Source organism: Thamnophis elegans, chromosome 5 (genome assembly GCF_009769535.1).
Source record: "Thamnophis elegans isolate rThaEle1 chromosome 5, rThaEle1.pri, whole genome shotgun sequence".
Taxonomy (NCBI): Eukaryota; Metazoa; Chordata; class Lepidosauria; order Squamata; family Colubridae; genus Thamnophis; species Thamnophis elegans.
Window position 1 is genome coordinate 18,165,095 of NC_045545.1, and position 23,554 is coordinate 18,188,648.

General features: G+C 35.1%; 1 protein-coding gene across 1 annotated transcript in view; it reads right to left on the minus strand.

Moving 5' to 3' along the window:
• Window positions 1–4,289: 4,289 nt before the first annotated feature.
• Window positions 4,290–23,554, minus strand: part of ADGRL2 (adhesion G protein-coupled receptor L2) — a 219,557-nt gene continuing 200,292 nt past the window's right edge. Inside the window, 6 exon segments of the mRNA XM_032217356.1 lie at window positions 4,290–5,681; window positions 9,309–9,437; window positions 14,225–14,321; window positions 15,989–16,117; window positions 20,103–20,271; window positions 22,363–22,454. Of these exon segments, the coding sequence (XP_032073247.1) occupies window positions 4,927–5,681; window positions 9,309–9,437; window positions 14,225–14,321; window positions 15,989–16,117; window positions 20,103–20,271; window positions 22,363–22,454 (1,371 nt within the window). The 3' untranslated portion in view covers window positions 4,290–4,926.

The following is a 23,554-nucleotide window of genomic DNA, read 5'->3' on the forward strand; positions in this document are numbered from 1 at the left end:
CCTCATTTTACCCACCTCGGAAGGATGGAAGGCTGAATCAACCCTGAGCCGGTGAGATTTGAACAGCCGAACTGCAGAACTGCAGAACTGCAGTCAGCTGAAGTAGCCTGCAGTGCTGCATTTAACCACTGCACCACCTCGGCTCTTGAGCAGCATCTCTCTCTCTCTCCCTCTCCCCCCCCTCTCTCTCTCACACACAGTTAAGTTCTGTAAACGCTAGTTACTATACATGAAACATGACAGCAAAGAAAAATAGCTCACTTTAACTTTTGTAGACTGAGAAGGTTGATGGGCAGTGCCCAGCAACCTTCGTGGTTGAATGGACATGGCTAGTTTTAAGATTCAGGACCGGCCTGCACTGAACAAACTCTCTTTGTCCTTCAATCTCTGCCGAAGACAATCCGGCTACAGGAGTATGAGTAAAGTAAATAAAGTATGAGTATGAGTAAAGAAAATAGGCAGGATTGACAAACCTAAGATTTCATTCACAAACAAGAAGTTTGAACCTTTAGACAAAATTTCAGACAGGTAAATGTCTGATTTGAAGCAGCAAAATGCTAGCATTTAAACTTTAAAAGCAAACGTTGCATTACCACTCCCTTATACCACTACTTCATTCTTGTTAGTGTCCGCCAGCACAGAAGCTCTCATAAAGAGTCTGATGCTAATGTTCTCATTCTGTTTTTTTTTAAACCACTTCCTTAAGTTGGCAGTTCTGGGCCACTAACTCCTGATATTTGTGCAATTTTCTCCCCTTTGTTTATCTTGGATGTTAGCTTCTGGAAGCATTTTATGATTCTTGAAAAGCACTAAGAGAAATGGTATAGTCATTAAGACCGAGCAGGACTTCAAATTCAGTAGCAGTCAAAAAGTTTTGTCGGAACACATCCCATGTAACATATCTCTATAGCTTTTTAAAGCTACTGCATCCTGCGTTTTGCAGTTTAAAGAATTGCACCCGGGGGCAAATTATGTAAATCCTGTGTGCTCTAAATCCAATCCAATCCAAAGTGCTGAGCAACTCTATTAAATAGGCTTTTAATACATAGATCAGTGTTTCTCAACCTTAATAGCTTTAAAATGTGTGGATTTCAGCTCTCAAAATTCTGAGTTGAAGTCCACACATTTTAAAGTGTGTGCCTGGGTTGAGAAACATTGATGTGGATAAATAAAGGATTGTTAAAATGGCAGCAAATATATTTATTCCACTTTCTAATTTATTTATTTTTATTTATTAAATTTCTACACCACCCATCTCACCTGTGAATCTGTACCTCATTACACGTCTATAGCAGAAAGGATAATTAAGTAGATCTGCCTCACAAAAAGTCTTAAAATTCTGAAAGATGTTAATTTGCAAGTCCTTCCTTCACAATAAGGAAGACAAGAAATAGCTACAGAGTATTATAAACTAGCCGTGTACAATAGAACAGAAGGGAATAATAAGAAGTTAATATTTTGCATTCATTTCATGTGCTTACAAATACTTTTTGGTGTTACCAGTTTCCATGTACCATTTTTCTTCAATTTATTTAAATAAACCAGCCTTTTCCTGCCTTGGACCTTCTAGTTTTGGTAGACTACAGCAATGAAAAGTCCATGACTGGGGATGATGGGAACCAATGTCTAGCATAGCCAATTAAGTGCAATATTGAAAATACAGGCTTAACTTCTATGAAGGCTTATTAGTGCATATTGGTAATTTCTGTCCCTATTTAATAAGAATGAATGAAGAATTGTTCACATATGTATCGTTCTCAGATTTTCTTTTCTCATCAATATAAAGTTAGACTTTAATCATATCCTAGAATAGAACCATTGAGGTCAATGGAAGTAAAACAAATTAAATGTATAAAAGGGTCCACTTAAACTATAGCTTATAACTGCTACTTGTTAACTCATTCATCAAGTGGTTTCAGTAAGGGGAATATTTTCCAGTATGACCTCAGAAACCCAATGTACTTGCTTAGCACTACCCTTGATTTATTGCTCTTCTTCTGAAGTGCTCAGTGAACTTTCCAACTGTTTTTTGAGCATTTATTCTGGACAGTTTACAGGCTCATCTACAAAACTTCTATGGTCACCTCAAATAAAGACGTACTTCCAGTCACGTTCCATGGGTACAAAATAAAATCTATCAAAATACAGCACTAACTATATATAGATGCAGTGCCAGGAAGATGTTAAATAAGAGTGGTATGTATGAGGTCCCGTAGAAGCAAAGAAGAGTTCACATGATAGTAAACTGCAAGAAAATATAAATGGAAATAAGGAGCAGATGTGGGAAGAAGAAAAAAACAGCGGCAGGAAGTCAAGTTCTAAGCAAGGGAAACCCAATATATAAGAAACACAAAGTGGAAGTAGAAACACGAACAGAAGACAATATAATGCATCACACACCCCCTGCCCTCTTATCACTTACTGGTAGCAGCTGTTCTATGCAAACACCCGCCTTCTTGTTACACACTGCTCAGCAGTGGGGAACACTCTGCACCTGCTATCCAGGCTAGTGTGGTACACTATGATGCAAACACCATTCTGTATTAGGAGGGTGATAATTCTGGCAAAACGATTTGAGAAAATCATGCCGATCTAAAGTAACAAGTAGATCACAGCAAACCTTGGTGTACATTTGGTAGTCTACGCTACACATAGCTGCATCAAAACCTTCCTTAAAATTAAATTCCATCCATCATCGTGTAAAGGCTACTGGAAAGTTTGGCTATGCAACTTTCAATCAATTTAGTGGTGCTTCTGCAGAACTTTCACTGTGGATTGTATCCAGTGGCCTTAATTATTAATGAAAATCTTGGCAGGGACTGCCAGTTTAATGTTGGTTTTGTCTAATAGGGCCACAATACACCCAACACACGCTCACAAATAGGAGGAAAAGAGCCAACAAATTAGCAATAAGAATGAAAAATCAGTACATGACTTAAATCTGAGTTACTGCGAATGAAAATTGGAATTTGGAGCGCTTTATGACAATTCAACGTTGAGGAATAAACAAATAAGTTTAGTGAAATTTAAATCTCTTGCTGTTGACACATTATAAAGCTCTGGGCATTGTATCAACTTCCTGCCTTGATTCCCACTTTGCTAATAGTAGTAATAACAGTCAGGTTAATTTGCATATCACAAAAATGCTGGGATTTTACCGTTTTTGCAAGGGCTTGAATATTCATTGAATTTTAATAAATGAAACTATGTATTTTATTTTTGTTCTCGGGAACAAGAGATTATATTTATCTCTAATTGGAGATTTAGCATTACAGTTGCTTGAAACATGACTGTACAAATTTTCTTTTAATAAATAAGATTGTATAGATTTTTTTTAAAAAAATCTCTTATATAAAAGGGGAAGTATGCCACTAACTTTTTAATCCAATCTCCTGCTTTTCCCCTTGATGACACGTGACAATAAAGTTGCGGCACAGGACTGACCCCTCCTTCAAACCTTTTCCCATAGTCTGAAAACTGTAAAAGGAGTGATCCTTAAAAGCAGAATTTCACCAGCTCACAAAATCAATAATCGAGCTTATGACCCATAATGCAAGAAAGCGCATTTTTACCTATTTGGAAAAAAAATTCACATTTATTTACTGTCAAACAGGTGTTAAACTTTACATTGGATATTAGTGATGGGCTCATTATTAACAGGTTTACACAAAGGGATTTGGGTGAAAAGAGCAAAAAAAGAAAAACCTGAAACAATGTACATTTAATTAGCTCTTTTATCATAAAATAAATTAATTACTAAATATAGGCAGAAGGAATATGGAAGAGTAATATTTATGTTTTCTCTTAGCTTAAAAGGGGTAGGCACCTTCCATTCACTAGTCCACCTTCCCTCCTCCTTCTCTAAAGAAAAGAACAAAAGGGAACTGAATCTATAGCTAGTGGGTGATTGTTCTTCTTTTTTAACCAAATTTGTGCAAGGCCTGGCATAATTGGCAACTAAGAGAATTCTTTCCATAAAATATGTTCTTTTGGCAATATCAAGTTTAAGCCATAAGAATAGTCATGTCAAAGCAGAATACTGTTTACAGTGAAAAAGAAGAAGAAAATGGGTAGAGTTTGCATTTTAAACATATTACGGTACTACGGAACCAAGTGTAAGAAGAAACAGCTTGTAGCATATGTGCAACCAAGAGCGTTTCACAATATTTTCTTCAAATCCTTTAAAATTATTTTAATGACAATTATATTTCTGTTTGGACACAAAGGTATTTATTTATTTTACCCTAGCAATAGAACAAAATATAATTTCTTTAGCCATTTTTTTTTTCCATGAGAACATTGTACAGTTGAAGAAATATATGAAATAAGGCCTGTGGCTTGATTGCTAGTGGTTAGACATGTTTTCAACCCTTGCCTTAGTGGGAAAGATTTGCCATGAACAGCATACTGGTGCAGAATCTCTCTCCTGCTTTTGCAAGTCTAGTCAGGAATAGTAAGGTACAATAAATTTGTCCCACAGGATTTTAGTGCCTACCTCTTGTATATAATACAATGCAGGCATACAAAAATGATGCAGCCATATTTACAAATTTAGTTCCCAAACTGCTGCTGTAAAATGGCTGGAACACTTTGCATGTATGTATGTGTGTGTTTATTTCACAATCTTTTTTTAAAATGTCAGCAGCAAGATATCTTAAAATACCTTGATGGTATCTTTCTCTCTCTCTTTTTTTTTCTCTTTGTAACAAATAATTCTTTTAGTATACTCTGTGTATATACAAAGCTTTTTTTTTGTTTTATAAAAATTCACAGAACTGAAAGGTCCAGTCAACTCCTTTACATGGGAGAAACCACAGGGACAAGAGAATAGTCACTTCAAGCAGATATGAGGGGGTCTGCATGGAGCCAATTAAGTCTGTCTGTTTAATACTTGCATGTGGCCTTCAGGATTCCTTTGCTACTCTATTAAAGGCTTGTCACTAGCTGCATTTGTCCTTCCCTAACATCCCCTTCTGGAATACATCCTTCCTTGTTAATGGGAATTATATAGCCATCACTGTTCCCTCTGCTGATTTGATAGTACATCTGAAGCGGATGGCCAGCTCCAAGGTTTGGCATACTTTTGTAGTAAATGTCCTCATTTTCGCTTCTCCGGGAGGGAGAGAGATCTTCCTCGATATCAGGACTGCTCTCAAGGTACGGAGAGTCTCTGAGGTTGGGCATACTTGTGTAAAGCGAGTCTCTGTTGGGTGATTGGAGGTGGTCTTCCACTTCAGCTGTCAACTGTGACACGTAACTATCAGTTCCTTCTATCTTCACTTTCTTCTGTGGTTGGTACAGAAGAGAGTGAGTCCGTTGAGGAATCAATGGGGCCTCAAGTTCCTTTTGGTGCAGCTCCAGGCCCGTGTTATCACTGTGCATTAAAGACGAAGCATCAGCAACAATGGCATCGTCTTCACTACTGCTCCCACCGATCACAGCTTTGATTGGTAACGTGCGCTCCAGGTTATGGTTCTTGTGGCTACCCCGCAGGTTGTTGTGCACCAATTCTGAAATGATCATTTTTTCAAATGCGGCATCATTCAGGCTTAGTCCACAGTCTACAACTTGCACACTGTCATTATAGTCTCCATTGCGCAAAGAGTAGCTGTTGTTGAAATTACCATTTAGCGGTAGAGTATCCATGGCACTTGTATCCCTGGCATTGTTCAGTGAATGTCCTGCAACAGAAAAGGGACACCCATGGGTTACTGCTTACCCCGAAGCTAACATTCTTATTCTAAGAAAATTTTTTAATGTCGTTCAGGACAAAGTTGTACTTGGAAGTAAGACTTGGGACACGTCTCCCAAGGGTAAAATAGCTACACACCATATAGAAGAGAGAGAGAACTTTACAAGGTAATGTTATTTTTCCTTGGAGCTTCAATGATATTTTCAATCAGAAATTTTAAAACAAATGTTAACAGGTTCTGGATGTAGCAATTTAGGATTCAGTTCTACAATTCTTCCTGCAAGGAAGAAGAAAGTGACTCCATGTCCTTGCATATGAATGCGAAGCAATTCATTCATAAAACATTTAGTGCATAAGTACAACAGGGTAAATAAAATCAACAGAATTTGTCCTAAACAACACTAAATTAAAAATAAATAAATAAATAAATAAAAGGGAGGGAGGGAGGGAGGTAGAGAAGGAAGGAAGGGGAATCAGGTCACGTACAAAACAGAAGGTAAATGCATAACAGTAAGTATTCACATATTTAGCAAGCAGATACTTTAATATAACATTTCTAACATTTCCTTGTGTCTGTGTGTTTCTTTAGCTGAAGATGGAAGAAACAAAAGAATGACCAAAAAAATGGACAAATACAAAGCACATGTTAAGCACAGACAGCCATCTCTCACACTGAAAGGGACTGAGGCCCACAAGCACCATCCAACACAGGAAAGACAGCAGGTGGAATGACTCACTTTGGACAACTCACATCATGTCTGTCTGCTCAGGCTATCTGGCCTAAGAGTAGCTGATATATAAAAGAAAGTAAAATGATTTATTGTAACAAGATGAAGAATTACTGAGCGTCTCAGCAACTTAGTCAGAGCAAGGGTTCAGCAAATTAGATTACTTGCAATAACAGCTTTTTTCCCACTTTAATGTGCTTTTTGGGGGGGAGGGGAAAGGGTTGCATTTCATATTCTCTCTGCCAGGAACAGCCCCAGGCTTCAGAATGTCAAATTTTACCTGCAGCCCTGCAGTTTGCATCAGTCACAGTGACAGAACCGTATGAACCAGTGTAAGTCTATTCAGAGTTAAGCCCACAGACACCATGGGCATATGGAAATCAAAAGCAGAAATGTTAGGGATTTCTCTAAGCATGGGTCACAAAAAAAATTAACCAAAGAAAAAATATTAGCTGTGGAATGGGAGATTATCAGTCAGAACCGATAACTTTCAACTGCTGAAGAAATGGAGAAATTGGATACATCTGCTGGAAAGATGACACAAAGTTTAGGAAGAGAGAGACAGAGGAGGAGGGGGAGAGAGATAGGAATTTTATGGTGAAATGTTCTTTTGCTGAGGTAAATAAATAAATTCATTTTTCTAGAGACACAAAGACATGTAAACTAAGACATCACAGTGCTTCCCAAACAAAGGAGATAAAAGAAAGTTCTTAAAAGAAACTGAATGGCATGGATCATGGAAAGTTAGATGATTTGTTAGTGAGCTGTTGGAAGAATTGCTTTTATTGTTCTAGAGCAGTGTCTGGAACTCTTAAGGAAGAATGAAGTACTGTTGTCTGAATGAAACTGACCACTGTGAAGCTGCTGCATTATATGCAAGGCTTGGAGTAGTTACAGAGAAATAAAAAAGGCTGTGTGTGCATCTAGAAATGTTTTCAGGTTTATTTTCAGCCAGTACTTAAAGCTGCAGCTTAACCAAAGAAAATTCAAAGTTGCCTCTATAACAGATAGAAACACTGGGTTGATGCCTCAGGGATTTTTTCCCCTCTCCCTTTGGTTATGGAATACTAATTGAGGAATAAAAAGCTGCAGCTAATCTTACATTGCATTGTTTTTGCCATTCATGTGTGCTGAATTAGTATAAAAGGTTACAAGTCTTTGAAAAGCTGTAGGCTTTGATTAAACAAGTTTGGTAGGTGGGATAATTTCATATATGTTTTGGGATTTTTTTTTCTTTTTGCAAAAGCATGTGGAACATATGGCATTCATAAGAGAGAACCAATGCATGGGCCATATGCCGATATTAATTTCCTCTATAAAGGCATTTTTTCTCTCTCTCTCTTTTAATAATCTAATTCTTCATACTCTATTAAATAAATATTGAAGCATATTTAATAATCCTTAAAAGAATTTTCTGTGATATACTGCAGAGTTAAGCACACTCCAATGCACTTAAGCCAGTTTTAGAGAGGCAAGTTTAGATGCCCATGATTCAGGTAATTCACTTGAAGTCTTTCTTAGCCTGTAGCAAGATTACTGTGGGAATGTACAAAATATTATGTCAATTATTAAGCATTTTGCTCAACAGTGCTCTGGTTTTAAGCAGCAAATTATTTCAGCATTGGATATCATCAGTTACCAATAGGGCTTGCTACAGACCTAGTGACTTTTTTTGGGTTCATCCAAAAAGCAGTACTCATGTACTGTTGAGTGTGGAAATAATTAATTTGGAAATTGTGAACCCCTTGCCCGCTGAGTCTACTTCATGACCGCTAGTTATGTTTTAATTGTGCCCATTAAAAATCATGCTGAAAAAATTTACATTTGATAGGCAAAGTTAAGTTTTACTCCCATACTTGTCTCTCTGTAGGTTGCTAGAGGAGAGCATAAGGAAAGTAAGAAAACACGAGAATGAACACAGAAACTGCAGTTCACTTTAAAAGTAAGGAAAATTGACATAACAGGTTTATACAGGTTTAGTTTTTTTTAAATAAAAAAAACATGTTATAAAATGTTTAAGACAGGATTTCAATTTACATTAAAAACTACTTAGGAAACTAATAATTAATAAAGGTGCATTATTGTATTTTTAAAGGACTCATTACTTTAAAAGAAATACCTATTGGCTGGTACAGTATAACAAAGGTATGGTTAAGACTAACACTCTGAATCCTGATTCTTCTGGCGTTTTATAGTGAATTAATATCCCTACAACTGATCAGAGCAATGTCAAGTTAGCTGACAAAGGCTCAGAGGACAAAAGATACACCCTGTCCCAAACATCTGAGATTAGATTCAGCAATCAGGCTGTACATTCCTCCAAATTCTGCTTTTCTAAGACTAGCCACCATCTGATGACTTTCTTCAGGAAACAAAGCAAAACACAACACAGCAAATCAAAGTGCTCCTATAAAGCTGCACTATACTATAGTTGGCCTCGAAATGTGACTCCGGATGCAGTTTTCCACAGCACGACAGTGCACATGTCAGGATGCCTTTGTGTGAGTTTAATGGTCTAATCAACTCCATAAGCAGATGTTCTCAGCAAGGTTTTGATTCAAATTTATATTTCATAGATGTGATACCTCTAAGTGATATATATCTTGAAGATGGGCTCTCGGAGCATGGGGTGTCAGTCCTGCAATAGTATATTAAGATTTATGCCACCTGTGTTAAAAACATGGAGGATTATTGGCAAATACTACTATGGCAAAGGATTAACACTATAATATAGTGCAGTTTTACAAGTCTGGCATTATCAGTAGCATTGGAAGGAGAATAATTCGAAAGGAAACTATAGCTCCAACTATTTTAAAAGAAAAGGCTTGGAGCAAAGCATACTTTTTAAAAAAAAAGCAAAATCAACATATCCCAAAGTGTGGGCACACCTGGTGAGTTAAACACAGGAGCTGAAGGGGCATTACATACAACGGTTTCAGCGAGCAATGTGTTATAAGGATTGTTAGTGCCGTGCGGTCGAAGAAGAGGGTTTGTTAGTAGGTAATTGCCAGTCACTCCTAAAGCAAAGGAAACAGAAAGAGAGACATCAGCTCTTTCATTTCAGGCTGACAGTTCCATAATGTGCATTTTTTTTTAAAAAAAATCCATCACAAGTCATGTATATCCCATCAAATTTAATTCAGCTGAACATTTCTGACTATATTTGAACTATTAATTTGAAGGAAGAGAATGAAAATATAGTTAGGTTTTGGTAATTCACAGGTGCTGGCCAAATCCCCAAAGTAAGCACTTGCTGTGAAATGACATTTGCTAATTTATACAAAATTGCTGTTAACACTCCAATAGCAATTAAATACAGAGACCAATGTTTTATTTCAAGAAGTTACAACTTCATGCCTGTAACTTTCACTGTGGATAGGCACCAGACTGGATACATCAAACATTTGTTAATTGAGAGCAATAGGCAATTCTCCCCTAGCAACAGCCAAGGTTTATCACTAGCATAGTTTAAAACAAAGTTAAGGTAAGCAACGGCAAGCTGCAAGATGCCTATTCCATTCTATGCAAGGAACACATGCCGAAGGAGAGGTCAAAGGTAAACCATTCATATATATTTCACATGTCAAATGGGTTTCATGCTGCACTATTGATGAGGATTTGTAAAGTCAATTATCTTTCAAGTTATCTCTGCTCCCTCAGTAAAAAGAATCTTAAATCAACACAATGAAAGCTCATACAAAAGCTCTTTCTGCAATTTCAGTCCTAATGCATCAACACTTTTCAATAAGCTTCTAATGAAGCAGCCACACACATAGCATTACTTGGTATGAACTCAGCATGTGAAACATCACACTGATTTTGGGTCTGTTACGTTAATATTGTTGTCAGAACAGATACAAAGACTCCACCGCATTGTGGACATGCAAATAAAATTAGGTTGAAAGGGCCTTTCAACTGAGCAGTCTGAAAGTATGTAGCCGGGCATTGTATGACAGGCCCAAGATGAGACACAGAGCAGCCCAACAATGCATATACAAAATTTAAATTGATTAGGTTCTCATTGTGGTAATAGCAGAAGATATTACATTTTAAATATTAATGCTCTTATCACTACTAAAAATATTATTACTCTAGGTAGCAAAAATCCTGGAGTTTTGGGAATTGCTGTACTGTCAGCTTACGTTAATCTTATTTGCAATTTGATTTAATTTATTTGATTTTTTTCCCCTCCACTGTTTGAGGCTTATTCTAAATATTAGCAAAGGCAATCCAAATCCTTTTGTCACTATACTACATATCATAAAATTGCTATTATAATAACTATGCAGTAGGGTTCCAGTTGAATTACATAATTGGCTATAGTTCTTTGCTACCAGCTTAGACATATTATTTCCAGTATACTCACCAGATACAGTTGAACATTAATACCCTAATTCTGAGTATGACTCTTTTTTCATTGTAAACTAAGAATCTGGCCCTTATTCTTCTTAATGTTATGGGATCTATTTCATAGGGATGTTCTCAGAGTATAATTCAGACTTCAGATTTGCATTATCTCTGAAACTGTGCCCAACTAATTCGGTAACATCAGAGGTGCAAAAATTGAAGCCAAATTACTATTGAACTTGCATACTAAGCCATAGCTTGTTTTAACCATGGTAAGATGAATAAATCTGAATTAAACTAGTGCATCAAACCATGGTTATGAATGAAATGGTTGAGTTAGTGTACCAAACATCATAGGTTGGGTGAAGCACAATTATGAATTGCAGATTAGTTCATCTAATTAGGTATTTTTTCCTTTTATAGAAAGAAGCATTGCAGGTAGTCCTCAATTTAAGAATAGGCTTAACAATTGTTCAAACTTATAATGGACTTGTATATAAAAGGCTTATTGTATAGGCTTTTGCAAAATGTCCATTGGATAAAATGGCTCTGCTTAATTACCAGCACAATTGCTTAATGACTGCTTCAAAAATGGAAATTGAATAAATAAATGAAAAGGTAAATCGGATCCAGACCATGGTGACCTGCTTAACAATTTCAATGGCTTACCACTGTAATTCCAGGTTCAATTGGTCATAAATTGAGGACTACCTGTAATACATTCAGTTGAAAATAAATCACTTTACTTTACAAGGTTTCTTATAGGGAGAAAGATGAATCTGATAAGAATCTCTGATTCCTTCATATTCTCCTGTTATACAGCTTGCCTTTTAATATAGAACAGGGTGTCAAACTCGTGGCCTATGGGTTGGATGTGTCATGAACTGGCCATGCCCATTATCAGTTTGGCAAAGGGGGGAAAAATCACAATATGTCATGTGATGATGCGAGTTTGACAACCCTGATATAGAGTTTTCCTCCCCCCTTCCATTCCAGTTCATCTCTGTAGCAAGGAAGGGAAGCCAACAAATAATGTAAAGTCTAAACTTAAAATAACATATCCTTTGCAGAGAATGGAAGGGAGCTTTAGACAATGATTGGGTTGAGATCAGAGGGGAAAAATATTGCAGTGTTTATTATGCCAAAAAACCAGTGGTAAATTCCTGAAATTTATACATGTTGAGTTGCTTGGTATTACAGCTATGCATAAAGGATCAGTTCATCACTGGAACATTTCACTTTCCCTAAAATGTTCAGTTTGGCTCATTTGGGGGCTGGATCACATCCAGAACTCCATTAACTACTTCTTGTTCTGGAAGATATGCTTGCAGAAATATATGAACCACTTTTAGAATGCTCAGATTGACCAGTTCTGGGGAGGGTAAACAAAATGTTGCAAAGAAATATCACTTCCATTTTGCACATAATTGCTTGGCACCACATTACAATTAGATTAGAAAAACACAGAGCATTGCCTTTGGTGAAGGGAGACTCATATTTCCTACCAAGGATAATAGAGACATTACAGCAAGGGCAAACAATGATGTATGAAGCTGCAAGGAACTAGAAATCCCTTGTAGGATATACCAGTACCTCACACAAGTTTGAACTCAGGAGTTAGGTTTTTAACTGTACACAAAATTGATGAACATTAAGTAGCTTATTAAACCGGATTGTACTTTGCACATTATTCTAGAAAAATTCAGAAATGGCTTTTATTATCTTTTCTTTTAAATATAGATATACAAACAATGTTCATTGCAATGATCATCTGTTTGTGTTTTGCAGCTACAATAATTAATATGGGCATCTAAAGTAAGGCACAATGATGGCAAAATGATGACATGTGCATCACGACTTCTTGATGTGCAATTATTTAATGATGTCATGATGCAGTTTACTTTATGTTATGATGCACATCCTCATTTCCTTCTCTTTCTTTCTCAAGAAGAAACTTGTGCTTCTTAATCATTCCATCAAGGAATAGCTATCTAAAAATATTTGCTTTGTGTATACAAATCTCTCTCAAGACAATAAGGAAACATTTGCAAGTATGGAGGATGTTGTTATGGAACACCAACTCTTGCTGAATCAAAGTATGAATGATCCTCTTTCACAGAAGAATCCTCTTTTGGGCTGAAAGAATCTACAAGCAAATGCCAACTTTTTAAACCAACCCAGCTTGTGATTTCTTTAGGACTAGATACTTAGCTTGAAATAGTCATTCTAGTTTCCTGATGAAGCGATTAAGAAGCACACAAGAGCTGTGGTGTAGTGGTCAGAATGCAGTATTGCAGGGTAATTCTGCTGATTGCCAATTGCCAGCAGTTTGGCAATTCAAGTCTTACTGGCTCAAAGTTGACTCAGCTTTCTATCCTTTTGAGGTTGGTAAAATGAAGACCCTGATTGCTGTGGGCAATATGCTGACTCTGTAAACCACTTAGAGATGGCTTAAAGCACCATGAAGCGGTATATAAGCCTAAATGCTATTGCTATTTACTATGCAATGTTCCTGTAATACTGACCACATTCCTGCATTTATTTTGTAAAACCGAAGTGCATAATAATGATCACCCAATTGCTGTCATGGCAGAATTAGACCTGGGCACTAAAAGTGATCCAGTGCTTTTCTGAAATTCAATTGACAGGAAGGCTCCTCTTCTCCTCTCACTGGATTTTAAGGAAGTGATCTTGCCAATTTTGAACGAGTATTTTAAAGCCTTAAGTTCACAGCAAAACACTGTGCTTGAATAAAATTCAATTGTGGCTATTTCCAGATGGGACTTTAGTATTGTTTAGTGCTGTTATGTCTATGTGAACAGGATTGAAAGCATATAAATATTAAATCTGAGTTAAAAGCATAAAGGGTTAACCCAATATCTAAAAAGCAAGCTAGGGTTTTCTCTCCTTCCCCGAAACTGTCATGTGGCAGAGAAATGCTCCACATTCTAAACATGATCAGAACTATCTTGGAAGGAAAATGAATTTTCAGATGCCTTTCATAGCAAGCTAATGCTAATTTGATTTTACAGGCAAACTGTGTATGGTAATCTAATGTATTTAAAATTTTACTGTGCTGGTAGTTCTGTTTCAGTTTTAGAATATATAGGTTAGCAAAGTTTTAAAATTATATTCTTGCTTTTAAGTTAAATTATTGATGAGACTTATTTAAATACGCTTTCCATGAATGCGAATGTCAACTTTCATCCTAAGTAAAGAGATGGAGGAGCTGAGTTTTAAATATATTCAAGACAAATAGTCTCTGAGTTACAGTTTTTTTAAAACAGTCTTCTGCATATGTGTCTGTTTTCACTCAAATGCTGAGATCTTTAGCCTATAGTAACTTCCCAGAGCACATCTGTTTATTTGGTTTAATTACTGCAATCTAATACCTTAACATTTTTATTTAAGAATACCATTAATTAAAAAAAGTAGAGTGAAATCTATCAAAACTGACCTTGATTAAGGGTTGAAGTGCTATTGATATCACCTGAGATAAAGGAAGATTCAGATTGCTTTCTCACAGTATCATTCCACATTCTTCTTATTCGGCTCTGTTAAATGTAAAGAAAATCAGGTGGAACTGTCACATCTCAAACGGCTCCAGAAGACTACTGCTACTTTATTACTAGTCCCCAATCATCTCATGTGATCTCTTATTTAAGCCCTTTTCTTAAACACAATAGTATTCACTTCCACATCAATGTGTTTCAGACTATGCTGTTAATTTTCTTTTGCGTAGCAAGTGTGCATATTATTAAAATCAGGCTACTGAAAAAAGAGTAAGTAGTTATACCAGATATGTTGTCATGTGCTTGGCTTCAAATTCGCTCTTGAAGTTTTGATTTTAGGCACTTTCAGGCAGTGCTGTGGCATTTTATTTTCTTGACCAAGTGATGCTAAGGGAAGTATAAACAAAGTTGTGGTCCAGTCAAGTTCCACTAATCACCTCACAAGGTTGTGGGCAGGATAGGAAAAGGAAGTATTAGGAATGTTTGCCGCCTTAAGTTATGTATGAAAATAATAAAGGCGGAATGAAAAAATGTTAAAATATTGAGGTCTGACATGTTTATGTAATTTATGTATTTTATTAAATATTTTCTAATTTATGTCATGATTACTTCCCAATATTTCCAGAGCACCTGAGCTCTAGTATGAAGGAAAGTTAAGGAGTTAAATGTTTGTGAAGCTTCAGTTATGTTTTATATGAGGAAGTTATAATTCATCAGTAATTTTAGAAGGAAAGGAAATTGGATATAGAAACACACACCATACACACAGACATAGACACATACAGACAGATTAAATGCAGTGGCCTAGTCCCATTCTCAGTTCTTTTCATCTGCCTGGAAAAAAATGTAACATCATAAAAATCTGGGGAAAAACACAATGTAATATAAACATGAGGGCCTTACCAATAGACATAATTGTATTTAAATAGAATGTATCACTAGTAATAGATGCCCTTCTGGTCATTGGGTTCTATTTCAATACAACAACCACAGATTTTTTATTTATTTTAAAGGTGGATAAAAAGCTCCTGGAAAAATTGACTTTATGCTTATGCAAAAGGTTGTCTACCATTTGCTTAAGCATTAAATCCACAAACACACTCCAAACACCTTCTTCAAACATAATCAGAAAGTCAAACCTCACAAATGCATGACAAACATTACTTCAAACAGTGAGGTCTTGTTTGCATTGGCAACTGCATATAACCCAAAGTGCAGGTAATAAGGAATATGCAGCAGTTCATGCAAGTGATTTTCCAGGAAATTTTGCTAATAACACTTTTATTTTACACACAAAAATGTTTTTGAAATAGTTATTTAAAAATCCATCAGGAATTACTTTTGGAAGTTTTCTTTACAAGCAACATATTTCAGTTTAGTATCTGATTTGTCTTCTGAAACTTTTATTTTATAAAGTTGCATTCAGTCATTTTCTAAACAGTGAATGATTATTAAGTATGTCTGGAGGGTCCTATTCCTATTAATCACTAAAGAATTTTAAACTACCTCCACAAAGTTTCAGAATGTTTTGAATGACATACTTTGTGTATGTGTGTATATGTGTGTGAATGCATCAAAAGACTGTCAACAGGGCTATTACAATGAGAATACAATTAGTGCATTTAAACAGAACATATCTCAATGGGCTATTTGATAACCAAGATTAATTAAAGATGCTGTCATTAGAAGTACTGTCAAATGTTTGTTACCTGAGTGCCAGAGGAATAGCGGGCACTTGTTCGTGTCGTTGATGCTTTTACTGAACTGTGTGGGCTCTCTGTGGGTAACCCACCACAGCAATATGAATGTCTGAAGCACTTGCCATATTCCTTGCGTACCTATATGTGAATAACATGATTGTAATCAGATACGTTTAAGTTTTCCATTTGAAATTATTTCTATATAATAAAATGAAGCATATAACTGTTTTAGACATTCATTAAGCAAACATGAATATTGTACTCAAATTATTTTGTAACATTTACGATATCCTGGGAATGGTTCAGTACATTCCAAATTATATTCCCAAACACTGACTATAAGGGAAATAATGACATCTTTTAGCTGTAATATAATTTCAGGGACCAGAGTATAATGTGCATTTCTCACTCCAGAATTTTTTTTAGGAAAACTAGTGGGCCACCTGTAAATGGCTGGATTTCCAGTGTTTCCAGAAAGTTCTGTCCCTAGAGTGGTAAATTCTGCACATTTCAAATATATCATAGATAGATAGATAGATAGATAGATAGATAGATAGATAGATAGATAGATAGATAGATAGATAGATAGATAGATAGAAAGAAGACAGACAGACATATTTTTCAGTGATTAATTCTTGTTCCCCAAATATAGGTAGTCCCCATTTACTGATTGCAACAGGGATGGGAAACTCTTGCTATAATTAATGAGATTGTAAACTGAAAAATCATGTGATTGTGCTAACTTAAAAGGTAAAGGTTCCCCTCGCACATATGTGTTAGTTTTCCCAACTCTAGGGGGCAGTGGCCATTTCTGTTTCAAAGCCAAAGAGCCAGCACTGTCTGAAGACATCTCCGTGGTCATGTGGCCAGCATGACTAAATGTAGAAGGGTGCACGGAACGCTATACCTTCCCACAAAGGGGGTTCCCTATTGTTCTACTTGCATTTTACATGCTGTCGAACTGCTAGGTTGGCAGAAGCTGGGACAAGCAATGGAACTCATTCCATTATGTGGCGGTAGGGATTCAAACTGCCGAACTTTCTGATCGACAAGTTCAGCATCTTAGCCACTGAGCAACTGCGTCCCTTGTGCCAACTTACATCACCACATATTGTTAAATGTGACCACAACTTGTAACTTCCTGCCAACTTCCCCATGTGACATTCCTTGTTGGAACCTATCTGTAAAGGTCTCAAATGGTGATCACATGTAACAAAAAAAACCTGAGCCAGTTGCCCCATATCCAATCATAATCACATATTGTGGTGGATACTTGGATGGCAGCAACTTCACATCTCATCGTAAATCTTATTTTCAGGTGCTATCACAGCTTCAAATAGTCATTGAATGAGGTGATCGGTAATTCTGGATTACCTGTAAATTATTCCATAGGTCGGTAATTTGGCTACAAATGTATCACTAGATATTTTCTGCTAATACACTGATCATCATTCCACTTATTTTAAGCACGGAGATCATGACAGGATATTGAAGATTCAAGACAGAATTGAATTGTTTCAAATAGTAACCTGTTCTCTGAATGTAGTCTAATTAAGTCATTAATCAATATTTCAAGATTTAACATGGTTTTTCCTTTTGTATGACATACTCAAATATTGAGATCATCCAGGCACTTTCTCTCTTTCATAACATCTGAGTACCTTTGGCTATAAATCAAGAATTGTTTTTTCTTATGCTGCATAGGTTTTGGGAAATCCCAAACAACAGAGGCCCCTCTACTTTATAGCATATACTTGTTAGCAATGGAAAAGGTATTTAATTAAAGAATCGGTCTGCTTTTTCAGCTGTTCCTTGTTATAAACCTGCATTGAATTTAATTATGTTTTACTGTCTGCTGTTTTGGTAGGTATTCATTAATCTTTATATGGTTTTAGATTACCATTTTATTTCAGATGTCATTGGGTTTTGGCTACATTTTTCATATTTCATAGAAAGACAACTAATGTATATAATAGTTAAATATAAACATTATAAGATCGTACAATCTTATAAGAATATATGTGTGTGATATATACATATGTGTGTGTTTGTGTGTGATATATATCAAACACACACACACACACACACACTTAAAAACAACTCAAAGAAAACTAAAGCTGTACTGACAAATAACACAAATATTTCATGGTCATGCATAACTGTCAATTAAAAGATGCTAACAACTATAGAATTCTACCTAACAGATCCCCTCGTTGTCTCCTAAATATCACCCTCTAATAAGGGTGATTTTGCTTAATTGTCTATACTGCTGCAAATGTACATTTTCTGTCGGGCTGCACATTCTACTGCCATCATTTCTAAATTACAGCTTGCTGAAAACCGAGGTAACAGAACTATCATCTTGTCAGGATTGGAAACATAATCGTTTTCACTTTCCCAATTTTATTTCTCTGCTCAATTTAGTGACCACTAGCAATAACCAAATAAAAAAGACTGCATTAGCAATATATAGAAAAAATGGAACAATATCCAGTAGCAGAGAGTGAAGCTTTTAAACTTCAAATGACAGTCTGAATGACATTGGAAGCATGAATAATCTTGACTTACTTTACCCACTTTTTCTACACTTGAATGGCATTTTGTTATAACTTTGTTGGGCTGGATTTGCTTTGCTTATTATAAAAATGTTTCAAAATATTAACACTATAAATATAGCATGCCTTTGTATTTATGAATTTGAAAAAAAATCCTAATATAATATCCTGAAAAAGCATTCAACATTGTCCTTTTAATTTTTTTAAAAAGGTAGTACCTAATTATAGAAAATTTATCTTTATATATAATATTAGCCTTTTTCAGGAAAAAGCAGTATAGAAATACGTCTAAAGGCTGGAGCATAAAAATTAAATGTCACTAAAATTATAAACATATTCTGAAATGCTTATTTGATTTTAAATACAAAATATTACTTGTCTCTCAGTCTTTACATAACTAATATACATGTGTGATTAGTGGTGAAATTCATATTTTTTACTACGGTTCTGTAGGTGTGGCAAGGGAAGGATACTGCAAAATTTCCATTCCCATCTCACTCCTGGAGGAAGGATATTGCAAAATTGCTATTCCCATCCCACTCTGGGGCCAGCCAGACGTGGCATTTGCCAGTTCTCTGAACTACTTAAACTTTCTTCTCCAGACCTTTAAGAACCTGCTGAATTTCACCCCTGTATGAGATGTATCACAAAAAACTATTGCAGTTATGTCTTTTTAATTTAAAGATCTTAAAGTAATGCAATACTTTTGAATCAAGAATCCCCAAATATAATTGCAATATCTTTAAAATGTTACATATGGGTTAGTTATTTTTTCTTGTATTATTATATTTCCAAATTTCAACTTTTCTTATTTAATTTTTGATACTTTGTATTGGTGATATAAAAATGCATTTTTCCTAGAATGGAAACTACTATTAAGTGCCCTGGTTACTTTGATAAAGCAAATAATATATTCAACTTATTGGAATTTAAAGTCTTACCTAGAGCCAGCCATTGTTATTATTATAGATAATTATATTCAACAATATTTTCTATCAGAGCATTATAAAAGAGACATTCTGCTTATACAGTACATGGAAAAAGCAGGAGCAGGGCCATATCCGTTTCCTTAAATAGCTCGCTGGTAGTCAACCTTTGATGAAAACATTTTTCATGAACTCTTATACATAGTAATCTAATGAATAACTTCTAGTCTGATATATTATTCTACTGTAACTTTTTCTCCCAGATTTCTCATTTAGAGTTTTTCCATGTGGCTCTTGGTTCCAACAAAATAAAAGAAATAAAACTATATGCTAAACTATATGCTCATTAGAAATGTGCACATTGTGTCAAAAATTTATACATGTAATCTCTGTGAGACAATAAATACTTAAATTCAATTTTTGTAGTTTTTTTTTAATATTCAGTAAGTGGAGATGGATGACCAATGCAAGATTCACATTGATATTTTGATTCTATTATAAACCAATAAATGACTAACATTTTTTCAACAAGAATAATTTTTTTCTTGTTTTTTCTTTAAACGTGTTCTATAATTTCTCACATTTATGGTATACATTTAGTTATTCACTGCAGATAAATACATATAAATGAAAATGACTCACTTTCTTCTGCAGTGCACAATGAAAGATGAAAATAAACATTCCCTGGAAAGCATTAAATACTGTGAAGAGGTATGCCATCACAATAGTCTCCTCGTTGATGTAAAGCAGTCCAAAAGACCATGTTAGACCAAGAAGACATAGGAGAGCAAATGCACCTAAAGCCCAAGACCTGAAAAATAAAATAAAATTAAGCAAGACTACTGAGTTAAAAAAAAAATATCACAGCACATTGCAAACTTATGCATTACATTTTCACTTGCTATGGTTATCTGTTGCTAGGTTTGCATTCAAACATTTTTAAAAAAAATAGCCTTTCAACTATTAAAGAAGGAAACAGTCCTAATCTTTAGTGAAAGCAACAGTGGTAGATGGGCCCTTCCTCTTATTCATGACTGCAAACGTACAGTACTATTTTGAAATGCAAAAAATAGAATCCGTGATCCTATAACCTTTTATCTGTATGTATGTATGTGTGTATGTGCATTTTATCACAAATATTAAGTCATTAATAGAAGCCAGTTTTTTTTTTAAATAAATGTGCTTGAAATCTGACATAACATACACAGATAACATAGTTATACAAGGTTATATGGCAGTTAAGTAGCCTATAACCAGAAGCTCAAAAACTCTGCTAAACTAAGACTATTTCTTCTAACTTTCATAGGAAAATGTCTTACTGAATGTGGTTAAGTATGTGGATTTAGCCGCAATATAAAATCTTTAAAGGATTTCATAATGAATAGTTTCGGGGAAAGAAAAAAAAAAAGAAAGAAAGAAATTGCAGAGGACAGCACAGAATGAAAAGGGAAAAGGGATTTATTCATTGCATTCCACATCTAACTAATGATCTTACTTGATAAATGGCTTATTATCTTCATAGCTAGAAAGCATTATAAGCAGAAAAGAGAAACAAAATTATTAGACAGAAATTTAATTTGAAATTAATAAAAAAGCATTTTAGTAAAGTTCATACAAAAATTAGTTAAAAGGAGAGAATTCAAAGTGCAGAGGCAAGCAATTTAAAATAATAAAGGCATTTAAGAATTGAAAGTAGTTTAGCAAATTAGATATTTAGATTCATTAAAATTAGGGACAATCCAAGAAATTGTCCAAATTTTCAAGTTTTTTTCTTTCTTTTTTTCTTTTCTTTTTTTTTTTAAAGTCATGCTTTAAATTTGTTAATGTAGGGTTCTATCTTACCCAGGTAAGTCCGTATTATAGTAGCCATCACAAACACGGTAATTACTGGTGTAGATGAGAAGACAAAAAGAGGAAGAAAAGGAAGAAAAGAGAGAGATGCTAAAGATTAGCTCTCTCTCTCTCTTAACATGCAACATGCAATGAAGTTGATATTGTGACCTATCTAAGCAATATCTAGCTTGCAATGTTAGGTATCTTGCAAATTTACCCTTGTCACATTCTATTCTCAAAGACAATTTAAAAACCCAGTCTGCAGCACAATTGCTTGGAACTTATTAGAGGCTTATGATAAAATTTATGCAGCCCTCCAGCGTCAGACTAATACAATAACCTAGCCTGAAATAACCCTATGACTTAAACGGTAAAAAGCTGGAATAGGCAACACAAGACTGAAGTGTTTTTAACTAGAAAACTTCAAATCAATTTCTATTCGTTTAACCATAGAAACAGCAGGGATTGAAGCTGAAAGTGCAGACTTTATGTTGCCTAGCTCAGCTCTAAAGAGTGATCCACCACTGTCAGTTTTATTAAATTAAACATTGCTTCAATTTCTGGAAAAGAGAGCATTACGATAAAAAATAATTGTTTGTTAAATTAGCATGAAAAGGAACGGATAACCATCAAGATAGCCATAGTAATAGGAACAAACCCGCTTAGGAGGTCAGAGTTATGACTGGGGAAACTGCCGAGGACCCCCTAACTGCTGAGAATAATTTAACAAAACAAACCCAGCAGAACAACATCAGCCATGCAGAGAGGAAGGCAATTTCAAGGGGCATTTTAAATGCAAATGAAATGACTGTGCTGCCCTGGAATTTCAGGAAGGCACCAACCCAACGCCTTTGACCACCATGCCAAGGAGAAGTTATTTAATTTCAACCTTGTCTGTAACATTAGAGCAACGAATGTGTTGAAAGCAAGACTGGTGTTGTTCATTTCTAACTGACATCTGTGGTTCCTGGGAGACAAAGCCATGTGTTCCTAATGGAGGGGAGCTTTCAATCAGCTGAAACAATCAGACAAATAATCACAGTTTTGGATCTGAACACATAGCACTTACTTAATGTTTTCCAACCTGCTAGAGTCTGGTTTCAAAGTGTTTGAGTGCTTCACCATTTTGCACAGTGTGATCACCAGGAAGATAAGATTCAGCTGTCAAAACAGATACAAATGAAATTAAACTACTTCAACAAACAGGTTGATTAATGACGATACTCCAGACTAAACAGAAAAAGAGGAAAAGCTATCATTCCCCAAACTATTGTGTGACATGAGTACTCTCTGGAAAGTAGCTTCAACAAAAGATTAGATCAATGGTTAAAAAAAAAACCTCAGCAAATATGTTTTTCAGATAACGTCTTGCATTCTTTTCAATGTAAATCAAATTGGTAGAATGCTCGTTTAAAGTTTTATTTTAGCATATTTATATAATATATACAATGCCCAGTGTAAAATGTTACATTATGCAATCATAGTAATAACAAAAGAATAAAAACAATCCAGTGTACTTATATATGCTTCTACAACTCTACCTTTTTGATCACTTAAGGTGCTTAAGGCTATAGGAATAAGAAAAAAAAATCTCTTGTAGGTCAGAAAATCTTTTATTCAAAATTAACTGCAACATGATTTTTGTTAATTTACTAACAATTTGTTTTCTGCCTTTTTTGGAATTGTGTTGGTGGGAATGTGTTCAATGCATGAATTGTCTCCTTTTCAGGTAAATGTATTTCTTTGTCATGGCACAAGGTAATAATTAAACACAATTATGATATATCTGCAACAAGTCATTATGGAAAAAAATAAAATATAAATTAAAAATAGTATAGTAAAATTGAAATAAACAAATCCTCTTCCAATTATGTATAGTTGCTTTTTCCACACTGGATCCTGAGCTACCTACTTAATTTGTTTCTACAGTGAAAATTATAAAATGATTTCTGAATCCCATATAAAATTGGCCAATTAAATATTTAAAATAGGAAACAACAAAATCAAAAATTTACGAACTATAGAATAGTTCATAGAATAGAAAGATAAATAAGCACAAGGCTATAATTTTAGCCTGATGTTGGGTGTGATAGTTTACCATCAATTAACTTCAGTTACAAATGATTCATTTAATGGGTAGATACCCACAAAGTTAATTTTAGCCCCTCCCCCACTTTTACAGGAATGAATAACAACCCATGACTCCCTTCTCCTTCCCCGTATGGGGTCCTTTGCATTCTATAAATTTCTTAGAAATTATT